Source organism: Ammospiza caudacuta, chromosome 4 (genome assembly GCF_027887145.1).
Source record: "Ammospiza caudacuta isolate bAmmCau1 chromosome 4, bAmmCau1.pri, whole genome shotgun sequence".
Lineage (NCBI taxonomy): Eukaryota > Metazoa > Chordata > Aves > Passeriformes > Passerellidae > Ammospiza > Ammospiza caudacuta.
In genome coordinates, this window is record NC_080596.1 from 22,458,768 (window position 1) to 22,471,790 (window position 13,023).

Sequence of the window (13,023 nt, forward strand, 5' to 3'; positions counted from 1 at the left end):
CCCTTATGGCTGTTCCTGCTGCTGCTCCCATGGCTGAAGTACAGCGGAGCAACAGGAACAACAGCAGGTACTCACCACAGACACTGCTGTCCACTGTTCTTGCCTGAGCTCATGGAGCTTGAAACACTCTGCACCAAGGCTCTCACCTTTAGTATGGCAAAGTTTTAACTGTTATTGGGAAGTCTGAGCTGTCTCTGCTTCCAGTTTCATGCACCTTAGAGAAAAACATAAAAATGAGTTCTATTTCTTTGAAACTGGCCTACATAGGGCTGACATAAACTGCATTGCCTTAGATCAGAATATGCTTAACTGTTTCAACCATTAGTTTACAAAGTAGATGAAGCAAATTAGGCAGCTTTATACCTGTTTATTTAATAAAATTTTCTTAACCATTTTACTGTTATAAAGTGGAAGATATATACCCAGGAAAAAATCAAGCATTCACTGCTCAGACAGCTCAAGGAGATGTTTTTTTGAATAAAACTGGGGGATTTTTAGTTTGGTAATTGGTATCCATGCTTACTTTAGTTGCAACATTATCTAAATCTGAGTAGTTCACCCAGAACATTAAAAATCTAAATATAGAAGGTACCTGACAGCAAGCAAATATGTTCATCCATTTTGTCTTCAGAAAAGGAAGACTCACCTAAAGCATTTCTAGTCATGGACATTTTTAGCATCAGAGCACGTGTGTAAGTGTCAGAGCAATCCCTTCTGAATCAAAAATTATTTGGCATATCTGAATACCTTCATCAACAGAATTAATAATTATACCTACATGAGGATGCTAATTAACCACATTGGCACTGATCTTGTAGCTGATAGAACAAGCAGCATCTTTTGTACCAAAGGAGTATAAAGCCAAGCCAACGGCACAAAAAACGGTAAGGGCACTTAGGAAAGATACCCTTCTTTAAAGGCAGAAGTTTTCATATGTGTAGTGTGTATTTCTCAATGAAGTATCAACACAAGCAGGAAATTCTGAGGCCCCTGAACAGCTATATTCTGGTTTTCAATAAATTCTTACCAGGGATTCCAAGAAGCAATGAATAGGTAGCCCAGTGTGATGCAGAAATCCATAGAACCTGCTCCACACAGGACCTATCATTCAGGGGTACATCTCCATGTAGTGACCAAACACAGCAGAAACCCAGAGGTAGCACAAGAATTGATCACTGAGTCCTGAAGGCAGAAATTTCCCAAAATGGAGCAGGGAACAGAAATCCATCAGGAATCTGTTCTATTTACAAACTGCAGCTTTCCAGCAGAGTGTGTTTAATGTGCATGCCAGGGTAGCAGTCAAGGAAGAGATTTTATATGCTAGGTCTTAGCTCAAGATCCACTCTGTCTTTAACTCATGGCTGTTCTTTGGGGAGTGGGACATATGCTCCCATCAATGCACAGATCCTCCCTCATCTTCAAATCCCCATCTCATGCCTGCCTTGCTGGTCTGTGGATTTGAAATAGTGTACAGTGCTCAGAGACTAAGTTTAAGAGAATATTTTAGTGTGGTTTCTGTCTTTATTTCTCAACCAGCTGAACTCTACTGATAACAAGGAATTGTTTTGATTGTGCATATTCAGGGCTTATGGGTTCTGCAGTAACTTCTTGGAAATCCTGTCACTCTTTTTAGCAACACACAAAAGAAAACACATCTGGAAGAATAACAAAAGAAATATTATTCCCAGGGACTGAAAAAATTCCTTTCAACAAATCACCATGCACATAAGCACACCTTGCAGCTCATTTCCCTGAAGAAGAGCAGCTCAGCTTGAGAAACAGTTTACCTAACAGGATGGGAAGATAGCCAACACCATGGAAAGTAATATTGCTTTGTAAACAGCAAAAATACCACAGGGGAGATGCCTAGGGTTGTTAGGAATGCTTTACTGCTAAGTACATTTTTGTAATAAATATAAGCATTTTTACAAGAACCTAAACCTTAGGATTTCTTTTTCTTTCAGTTAGTTGAGAAAGAATGTTCAGCTGCAAAACCAGGGCATTTGTTTCCTTACTTTTCAGGATGTGTTGAAGTATAATCTATTTTCCCTTGTGTTAAAACTATTCATTCCCTTCCATAGCTGCCTAAGCAGGAGGAAAACACTGTAGGGGTTCAGTGAATGGCATGAGACCCTTTGCTACATTCACCTTTACTCTGGCAGGGCAATTCAGAGTAAAAATGTCTTTCATGGTTCTCATGCAGCCCCACATAACCTTTCTTCCTTCCAGGAAGAAAACCAGTCAGTCTTTTATCCACCCAAAGTGGAAGAAAGACAGTTCTTGGTAGTAGCAAAATCAGGAATGTATTTCCTGCAAAGAAGAATTGAAGAGATACAGTGTGTTTTCTCTACCATGCCAGGGCTGCGAATCTAAGTATAGGGAAATAAACAAATTATCCCAAAGCTGGCAGAAGCTTGAACAATCACCTCACCATATACTCAGTACTGATCTTATGTCCTGTATTATAAAGGCTACCCTCGTTCTTTGTTTTCCTCTAGTCACCGTGCTTTCAAAATCTGTGGTTTTTCACTTCAGCAGTGGGAAGGAATACTTAGAGACAGACTGTGTTCCTCTCCCCCCCCGACAAGTCTCCCTCTTTCCTGCAAAGTGGTGGAGCACAGGTGACTTGTGAGGCAAGAAATGGATGAGCCTTGTCCAGCAATGCAATTCTCTCCTGTATATATGGGTTTTAGGAAGAAGGGAAATGCTCGAAAACACGCAATGAATTCTGACCCTATGACATTTTATGAGGACAGAAGGGTCCTGTTCAGTCACCACAACCAAAATATCACTGCTGAGGACTCAATACATCCTTATTCCTAACTAAGCAGTCTTACAGATCAGAGATAGGTGAGACACTTCAGTCAGAACCATCATCTTTTGTCACTTAATGCAGTCAAGTCAGTGGTACAGAACGTAGACACTTCTGTCCTGAGCCAGATATCACCTGGATTCCACACAAAACACCAGACACCTTGTCTGGCCCATGCCTTGAATCAGACAAGGGTATATATAATTGTAGAACACAATTTAAGTTTTATCCAGACAGTTCACTATTGCCTAGAGGAAACTAGCCTTAAAAAAAAATAATAAATGGGAAAAAAAAAGCCAGCAACACCAAATGTGCTGATGTAACAAAACCAAAAGAATTTCCCTTATCTTTTATTCTGGGCTATGTGGCAAGGAAAGAAAATCACCACAGACTACTCTGCTTTTGTAACTGCTGCTCCCCAGTTAGAGGATGTTTGTCACTTACACAACTGGATTGTGTCTATACAGATGAAATCTGCTGGCTTGGTCCCTTTCTCCATTACTGCCCAAGTGTAACTTCAATTGTGGAATGAAGAGCATATTTCTATTTTTCCTGAAGACAGAATAGAAGCTGACTTCCATGGCTGTGCCAGAGTTGTTCCAGCAGTATCATGGAACATTTAAATGCCATGAAACTTGGGACAGTGTCCTAGATGGCAGCAGCATAAGAGGCAAGCACTGCTTGTAAGGAACACAGTTCAGTTTCTGGGAAGAACATCTTGTGTGTCAGCACAACAATGGTCCCAGCTGGATATAGGAAGAGGCAGCCTCTAGAGCACTAGGATGAAATCAGAGCAGGAAAGGTCAGATAGGAAGCCTTTTCTGCCATCCTCAATGCCACAGGGCAGAGAGAGGGGACCTCTTGACATGCACTTGTTGAGCTGAAGGAGTTTTAGCAGAGCAGCTCAGAGCCGGTTCCGATCCAGCACCCAACCAAGCCCATTTATTTTGGGCTGAGCTCCAGGGCCATCATCTGCCTGCAAACACACAGTACCAGCCTGGCATGGGATAAACACTGTGCCTGCACATGGGCAGCACTCATGTGCTGGGGTTACAACATTCTCTCTTCCAGACTATATATAAATTGCTTGGGATGCACTGTGGGACTTGATGTTTTGTACATCAGCTACCATACTGAGGGGGGTTGGAAAATAGCAGCAGCAGCAGAATAAAATCAACGAGTGACATTTAAAAATCACTGCAAAGGAATGTTCTCAGTGCTGATGTCTTGTTTGTCTTCAGCTGCAGCTCAGGGCAGAGAGGCCATATAAAGCAGCAGAGAAGGGAGGATGCTCAAGGAAGCTGTGGCTGTCTGGTCACTTTGCTGAAATTTTTCAAGAGCAGTATTGATTTCTGATTTCAGTGCAAAAATACATGTTGACCACACTCTTTTGTCAGGAATTGCACCACAGTATGAAATACTCTTCAGCTGCAAACTGCACAAGGGAAAAGTGCATTTTCTTTGCCACATGTCTTATTTTGAAACCTCAGAGATTTTGTAAGTGGGTTTGCAAAAGCACAATCCACTTCCACAACTCAGAGAGCTGGGACACAAGTAGGAGCAATCAGTCTGATTTCTTCTATTCTAGAGCCTTGAGATAAAATGTAGTTTTCTAGAATTTTATAATCATTTTGTTTGGATATTAAAATATGCAAAAGCACTTAAAGAGCAAAGCCAGAAGTTCCAGTTCTTGTATTGCACCTAAGTAAACCAGGATTAATTAAATGAAATTCCTGGGTTCATTTTTTTAATACAAAATAAATGTCTTATTTCCTTCTGAAATATCCATACCATGCTAGGGCAGGACAGAGGGAAATGGACTTGTTTTGATGCAAAAAATAATAAAACTAAAGACAGGATCAGATTTGCTGACTAAAATATCTACAGAAGAAAAAAACTGGCACCTTATCCAAGGGGAAGTAATGAATGCATAGCTGATGCAGAGTGATAATGGAGTACACCCCCAGAAATGATTGCAAAGTGAATCTTGAAATCAAAAAACCTTATTTCTGGTCCCAGGGATTTTGATTAAAATCCACTTGAAAAGAATGTCTAATGATTTGGTACTGAGATTACTTCAATTAGTGGCAAGTGTAAGAAACAAAAGGAATAAAATACTTTTAATCTCAAAAAAGGAGAGCTTCCTGGGGTGTGGGGTTGAAGCATACATGCTGGAAGCATGCTAAAGCTTCCCCGTGAGGAGTAATGAGTTAGTGAACCTTTTTCAAGTACAACCCTTTTCTTTTTGAAGCTAATATTTGCCTTGTAGTAGCAGAGTTTCGCAGTCACTACAAAGTGCTTGTTCGTTTCTGGTGTAGCTACAGCCACAGTCAGGGGCTGAAATGAATAGGTGCCTTTCAGTTGCCTTTTCAAGTGTGATCTGTAATGATAAATGGGTCTTGGGGCTCTGGTTGGCACAGGGGATTGACAGAAGTCTGCTAGAGCTGCTTTTCCATGGCAGTGCCATTTATAATTTAGCCTTTCCAGACTAAGAACTACTCTGATTTTACCCAAACCCAGCCAAGAGTTTGAAGGTGAAATTCCATGTGACCAAAACATGGTTGAATTGCTATGGGTTCTGGTCATCCCTTCTTTTTTCAATTTTTTTTTTTTTTTTTTTTTTTTTTTTTGTGATAAAAACTAAAATCTCATATGAGAGTTCTAGACAAAATGCAGAATATGCTCTGCAAACATTCGTTACACTATTGCAAACCTATCTGGAAAAAAAATTCTGCTGGAACTTGAAATGTATTTCATTCAGTCTCTAAATACAGATAGAATCAGAGGAGCTAATCAAGAGCTTGCAGATATAAACTTATCACCTTTGCTACTGAAGGTACTGACTGCAGTTAAATCACCAATCCTAGCAATCCAATCCCTAGCTTTTTAAGAAAAATGGGATTGACTTTCACCAAATGTGACTATCCTAAACTGGGATACCATACGAAAGGTGCTTCCACAGTTTCCACCCAGCTGGCTGGAAGCTGTGAGTTGCTAAAATCTGTCCTGAAATACAAATAATCAAATTACATTCACATAATCCTAGAGAGATGCAGTCAATGTGGAGCGCATAGCTGCTTCCAGCATTTTTCAGGTATCATTTGGGGGACAAAATCACAAGTAACTCAGCATTGTGATGAATGAATATAAAACAGAGGGGGTGCAAAAAATCCACAGCAGGATTATGAGGAGAAGATTAATTCCTACTAAGGTAGAATATTGTGATAAACATCTATACACTACAGCAAAGTTCTCTGAAAAACTCATGGTATGAAAAACCAGAAAGGTAACACCTACCTTAACTGAGATAAAGACAGAATTTGAACTTCCCACAGATAACATTTGTGTTGCTAAAGGTAGTGATTATTAGCATACTTCAATTTAACATTAATTTAAATATAAATAAAATGTTTGCTTTGAATACTATAGTCCTGAGTTACGATCAGAATTTGTTTTTCTAATTCTACAGCTAGAACACACCCACTTTTACCAAATAAGTGTGTCTGAGGATCTAAGCTTCTACTAAAAAATACTTCTAGTCCTTGTGGTTGAAAAGCTAACTCTCAAAACATGAACATCCTATTGCTAAGAAAGTCTCAGAAGCAGAGACTTAGAAAAGAAGATGAACAAAACGGTAGTGCAAGAGTGAGGAGGTTTAGTGACTTTGTTTTTCAATAGAACTATTCATAAGGGCTGAAATATCCCTTACTTACGTTAAAATAGCTAAATTAGGGCTCAGTGCTATGGACTCAATAATTTTTCATTTATGACACTTTCTTATATTGAATGTAATCTGCCAGTTCACTATCAGCACATGTAAAGGGTGATCTTCTGCGACTCTGCAGCGAATTGTAGATTTGATTACCCTGAAGAATTTTGTGTCCTGTATTTTGTGTGTACCCTTGCTATCAAAGCCCAGTTCCAATACAAGTTCAAAGCTTTAACAGTTATAGCTAGAAATATTACGACTTACATGCTAATTCTTCACAACTGTGCCCATGAATCACTGTATTAATATTTATTATGCAAATGCCTCCTTGGAAACACTACTCTAAGCCTCAGTCACTCCCATCTTTCCAATGGATGCCTTTCTGCTGCCTTGAAGCACAAGCCCACATGTTTGCATGGTTGTCCTTTAAAATGCAATATGGAAAAAATTATGCCTGCACAGTGTTTTCTTCACACTCCTCAGAGTCTGGCACTGATGTTGCCATGAGTTACACAATGGTACATTTATGATGACAAGAATCTACTTGCGTGCAGCACCAGGACTTGGCTCTGAGGTATTTCATTATGGACCCCGAGTTATGTTGTGACTTCCTGGTTCTGGGACACGGCAATCACAACCATTTATGACAGGCTTGAGTTGGATTTTCATTGTTCAGGACTGCTGGCAGGTTCACAACAATAAAAAAAAATTTCAACAGTGCAATTTACTATTGCAACACCACGAGGTCAACATTTTATGTAAACTTCCACCTTCTGTGCTTCCACAGTAGCAGTTAGTTCCCAGATCCACTCAGTACCAAGGATATGCTTGAGTTATGGAGAATTCAAGGTTACTTTGGCTGCGTCTAAGACAGGAAATAACTACAATTGTGGCATACTTGCTAGGTTACTGTTTAAATATTCTGATTACTTTGTATCTTCTCTTTAGCTCCTCGCTCAGAAGTGGCCTTTTGGAAATACAGAATTTGGACAGTTTCTTTGCAAATTCCTTCCCTTTATCCAGAAGGCATCAGTGGGAATCACAGTCCTTAACCTGTGTGCCCTTAGTGTGGACAGGTACAGTATGTTTTACTCTTTTGCCACTGTTCTTGCACGTGCAGATTTCCTAAATCTGGGAGCACTAAGCATGGTCTTCTTAGCAGGCAGATTACAATACAGATATAACTTAGATTCTGGTCTTTATATTCTGGCTAATGCCAAGCGTCACATTTGGGGCTCAAAGTATAATATTAAGTCCCTGGGCTAATGAACCTTACATGTTTGTTAAAAGTATTTAAAAGCTCTGGTAAAGCATTATTTCACCTTCTTTTACCAGACAACAATTTACTGGGGTTTGACTCAGTATTCAGATTTCTTTCTTTCATATGAACTCAGGGGGGGTTTTTTGTATTTGAACAAGATCATAATATTTAGGCTTAAAAATTACGTTTCCAACTCACTGCCTATGGACAATAAACAAGGGTTTATTCTGATAACTTTCAAAACTAATAGAGCTCTACTGAAAAATATGTTGGAAACTTGCTTTGATACATAAGTAGTTTGAAAACTAATGCTTCTGCTATTTTTTCTTAATACATAAAATGCAATAGCAGATGAACACTTGACCTCTGTAAAAGTTGCTTTTATATCTTGAGTTACTTGATTGTGTTCTACTCCAAAATATCAGTTGGGATATTACCCCTAAATACAGAAAATACTGTTAAATAAAATGCAGTATGTGTATTAGTACAGGGATGCAAGAAGCTTTAAAATTAATTTTGGTTTGGCTTTAAAGAAAAAGCTGATATATAAGGTTTGCAGTGGATAATCATTTGGTAGTATTCATAGCTAAAATACATTTCCTTACTGCATTAGTACCTCATTAGCCAAAGCCATAATTAAAAAAAGAAATTTAAAAAAAAATTTAAAAGGTAATACAGGTAACTGTTCTACTTCCATTTTTTGAGTCTGAGAACTACAAAACCAATTCTATTTCTCAAACAATATCTGTCCACCATAAATAAAATCCCATGGATCACTCTAAGGAATAAATCATAGATCAAGCACATGAAACAGACAGTTTGTTAGATAAATTCTGACAACTGCAGTTTCACTAGATGAAGTTCCACTGTCACATACATTTTTATAACTTGGAACTAACTCAGCTGAAGCTACCATTTTGTAGATATATTTTTTTTACAAGGACTGATTTCTTAATCCTCACAACAACCAAATCCTGTTTCCATTTGAGTATAAAATCTGGTACGGGATCAGACTCAGACTATTTAATTTCCTCCCTTAGCTTAGACACTTTGCCAAGGACATATTCTTTATCATCTGTTGCTACTCTCGTAAGTGGTTGCAGAGGATGTGTGTTAGAAAACAGATGTATAGAGCCAGATTCTGATATTGGCTAACAAGAGTTGAATCTAGCTTCAATCCCCATGAGAGCGCAGAGCACCTTCAATAAGTTAGGTTGGACACTGGAAGTAGGGCACAGAATTCCACATCAGCTAATGGTTGCTTTCTAGAATGGAAAATGAGTAAATATGAAACACTGTGCTGTCACAGCTGGACTGTTTCTGGTCTATGGGCAAGTTAATTCTTGCTTTTAAAAAGCTCCTGAAAATTATCTTGTTTATAATTATTTTGGGCCTCTATATACTGCATTCTATGGCACATAAAAGATGGAGTTAATCGGTAGAGTGAATCCAGAGCTCCATATTTTCAGTCGTTGTTGACTCTCTATCCCTGTTGCAGACTACAGCCTTAAGTTAGAACAGGATTCTTTTTTCTCCTATCAGGAAAATCCCTGTGCTAACTACATCTTATTGTGAAACTCGCCTCATTACTACTGCCTGGAGTGACTTGCCCTGACAGTGCATTAAGGTTTAACTGTGCATGCCCAAGGGGAACAATGGCCACTCACATGTGGAGAGGGTTTTAAGAGGCCGGCAGAAAGCCAGTCATTCACCCTTCGGAGGAAGCCCACTTGAAGTTGCCTCAGATGCCCCCCAGGCGTTTTTAAACTCCAGGTCACGATGGTGACGATAGATAGTGTGACTCTTTTTCCAAACAGTGCCTGAGTGTGACTAAGAGGAAGGATATTTTCCTGCCTGAGTTTTTACTCTTGCTTATGTCTTGGGCATAATGATTTTGATGAAGAAATGGGTTGAAGAAGAAAAGTGAAGTTATGGATCTCATTTCACGTGCATACACTCTCTTCTTGCCTCCTCTGCATAGCACAGCGCATAGAACAGTAATCCTAAAGTAGATATTTTTATCTGGGCCAACTCACAGTAAGTGTATGAGACAAGTCAAGATTTTGCCACTAAAATAAAATCCCAAGAGCTTTATTATATGAAGATAGTTGCATAAAATGAAGAACAGCTGTGGTGCTAATAACAAAGCAGAACAGTTCTGTATCAGCAACAGCAGGGACATTTAGGAACTGTCCTGGCACTCATCTTGACACTGGCTGCTTCAGACATGCTTGATCCTGTCCTTTATGTTTCCCGCACTGCTTTTCACTCTTACAAAGGGCTGATGATACTCACAGAACAGACACTTGTTATGTGACAGGGCCATTTGAACACCTAGTTTTCTAATTAACACCTAATTTCTAATCTAAGTTAAAAGGAACCGGGGAACAAAAGCACCCACTGATGTTCTCAGATCCAGACAAGATGTCCTTCTGAAATAAATGCTTTAAGCATGTTATAACTGGATAGGAGTGAAAAATATTTAATTGTGTGTATGTGTACAAATACACAGCACATGCATGAGCAGTTGAAAATGAAAAAGGGAGTGAGAAGAGGGGCCACAACATCAAGGAGAGGACAGGAAGGGACCTGGGGAAAAAAGCAAACATGATTTTAGACATGATTGGAGACAAGAGGGAAATAAACAGAACAAAAGGAAAGTTAGACAAATCTCACACAGAGTTTAGAGTGAGGAATTAAATGCAATGCATTTGCACGTATTTTATGTCAAGTCCCTGGCAGACATCCTATGTTCTCCAAGTATGAGGGAAATAAACCCTGCAGTACTTTCTCACTCTTGATTGTGGGAGGTTTGTGGCTAGACAAAGATCCTCTGTATTACATAACCCACAAAACACCCACCTGAAAAATTATTACTACTAAAATTATTATTACTACCACTATTTTTCAAATCACTCCTACAGCAGTGAGTAAAGAGACTAATTGCAGCTTAATGCACATTCAGCAAATTCTGATCCAATTACTGAGCTTCTTATGTTTTAGCTGAAAATATTAATAAAAATATTCAGCTAACAATCCCTTATTTGAGAGTTATTTGAATTGCAAAGTGAAAAAAAACCCAGTAAAATACATACAGGACCCAAATCCTTACACTATGCATAGTGATCTCCTCATGTGCAAAACAGATGTAACTCAAAAGAAATGAAAGAAAGCAAATAACTAGATTCACAGTTTGCAAATCATTGTTTGTTACTCTTATATTTCCAGAGGTAACATAAAACAAGCTTTACATTTGCTACTTGAAAAATATATACAGTGTACAAGCCCCTGTTTGCTAGCAGCATCAGTCAGTCAAGGATAGGATAGTACCTTGTGCAGCTGACAGAAATGATTGCAAAATTGCCAGTCTGTAGAAAGTAAACTTTGAACTGATTGTTAAATTTCCAAAGTTCACAAATACTTGAGCATTTGTGTGAAAGGTTAAGTTTCAATGAATATTTAATTTGGTGATGAAAGCTAGAATTCAATATTTGGCAAAAAGAAATATGACAGAAAAATTATTTAAAATTAAATTTGGATTTTAATATGGATATTTGTAAGAAGCTTAGATACTGGATATTTCTTTTTTAGTTCTCCCACTATAATTCAATTTGTTTAGATAGTCTCAGAATTCTAATCTCAGAGACCTCCCATTTCCACATTCTTGGAAGATAAGGATGCCTTTTTAGATGGTGTTTTTATTTTTAATGTGCAATTCCAAACTGTAGTTTGCTTTTTTATGCTGGAAGTATTTCTACACACATTTCTGTAGAAATGATGCTCTGAGAGCCTGGAGAGCCTGTCTGTAGTTCCCCTGTGACTGTGCTGTGCACGACACTGCTGTAGATATCAAGGCAAAGCTTTCCAGTCTGTTTTCTGCAGGGGTGATGGCAGCCCCTGACACTTGCCAGTGATATTGGGTAACAATGCTTGCTGAAGTTTTTGTGAGGGGCTTAAGCCTGGATTTGCATTCAGGCATTGTCATTCCCCTAACACTGAGGTTACAGAGGACGGAATTCCCAAGTCTTCCATTTAGTTAATAAGCACGCTTCCAAACTAAAAAGAGGATGTGATACAAAAAATCAGAAGAAATTACTTGTGTGTGAATCCAGTGTTACTGTATTGGTTAAAGCAGGGCTTAGAAAGCCTTTCAATAACCAAATTTTCCTGATCTCTGTAGCCTAGGTCCTGTAGCACTCAAAAAATGTTTTTTTCCCCATCGGAACCTCCTCATTCCTTCCATCTGGGTTGGACTTGATGATCTCAAAATGTCTTTTCCAACCTAGTTCATTCTGTGATTCTGTGATCCCAAAAAATTCCAAATCCAGTATTTCCCTTCTTAATATGATATTTTTTTAAGCAGACAAATAATCTATCTTGACTTTTTTATCCTTAACCAAAGAAGATTATTTCATCAGTGGATGCCATGATATACCCATGCAGCACTATCATTCCAAACAGAAAGGTGCTATTATTTTAAGAAAACAAAATAAGTTCAGAACAGTTACATCATTAACAGTCCAGAAGCTGTTACTTCATTAATGACAGAGAGCTCTCCAGAATGAATTTCAGATTATTACAAGATCAAAAATAATATTGGTTCTTTCCACTGATTCTGTCTTTGCTAAATTGTTGGAAATGCTAGGCAATTAGTTTACTGCAGTAATTGTAGGACAACAGTTAAATCTATTACTGAAAATTTAGTTTATAGACTGGATTGCACTTTGTATCCTATGCTTATCTGTCTGAATAATTTTACAACCTTCTAACCAGAGCTGGCAGAGAGATTGAGGTCTCAAGGCTAATAAATTTCTTCAAGTTCATTGAAAACTGAGAGACAACTAGAGAAGAAAGATCCTCTCAGTTCATTGAACTGTATAAACAGAACAAATGCATTTACACTTCATCAAGAATATTTTCCCGGTGTTTCATTGCCTGGAAGCTGACAGCTTTGGGTAGCACCGCTGCACAGCTGAGGTAGCTGAAGGAGATGGATGCTTTGTATCTGTTAGAATGGCTGTGTGCCTGGGAGCTTTTTTCCCTCTGTTATGGCAGTTCTTTAGTGAAAGACATAGTCTGTCCTCACAAACCTTGCCTACTTTGATTAGAAGTCATCAGTGCAGTCCACCCAGCAGAATTCCACACAATCCCACAGCCAAGCAGAACAGGAGCAGCTGGCTCTCTGCTCTCCAGCCCTCCATGTGCCCTGTTATGGCCCAGGTAAGTTGATAGCTGCCAGAG

At 38.7% G+C, this 13,023-nt stretch overlaps 1 protein-coding gene across 2 annotated transcripts in view; it reads left to right on the plus strand.

Moving 5' to 3' along the window:
• Window positions 1-13,023, plus strand: part of EDNRA (endothelin receptor type A) — a 33,053-nt gene that overhangs the window by 10,013 nt on the left and 10,017 nt on the right. For both annotated transcript variants that reach the window (XM_058803093.1, XM_058803095.1), the window contains exon 3: window positions 7,470-7,597. In XM_058803093.1, the coding sequence (XP_058659076.1) occupies window positions 7,470-7,597 (128 nt within the window). The remainder of the gene's footprint in view (window positions 1-7,469; window positions 7,598-13,023) is intronic.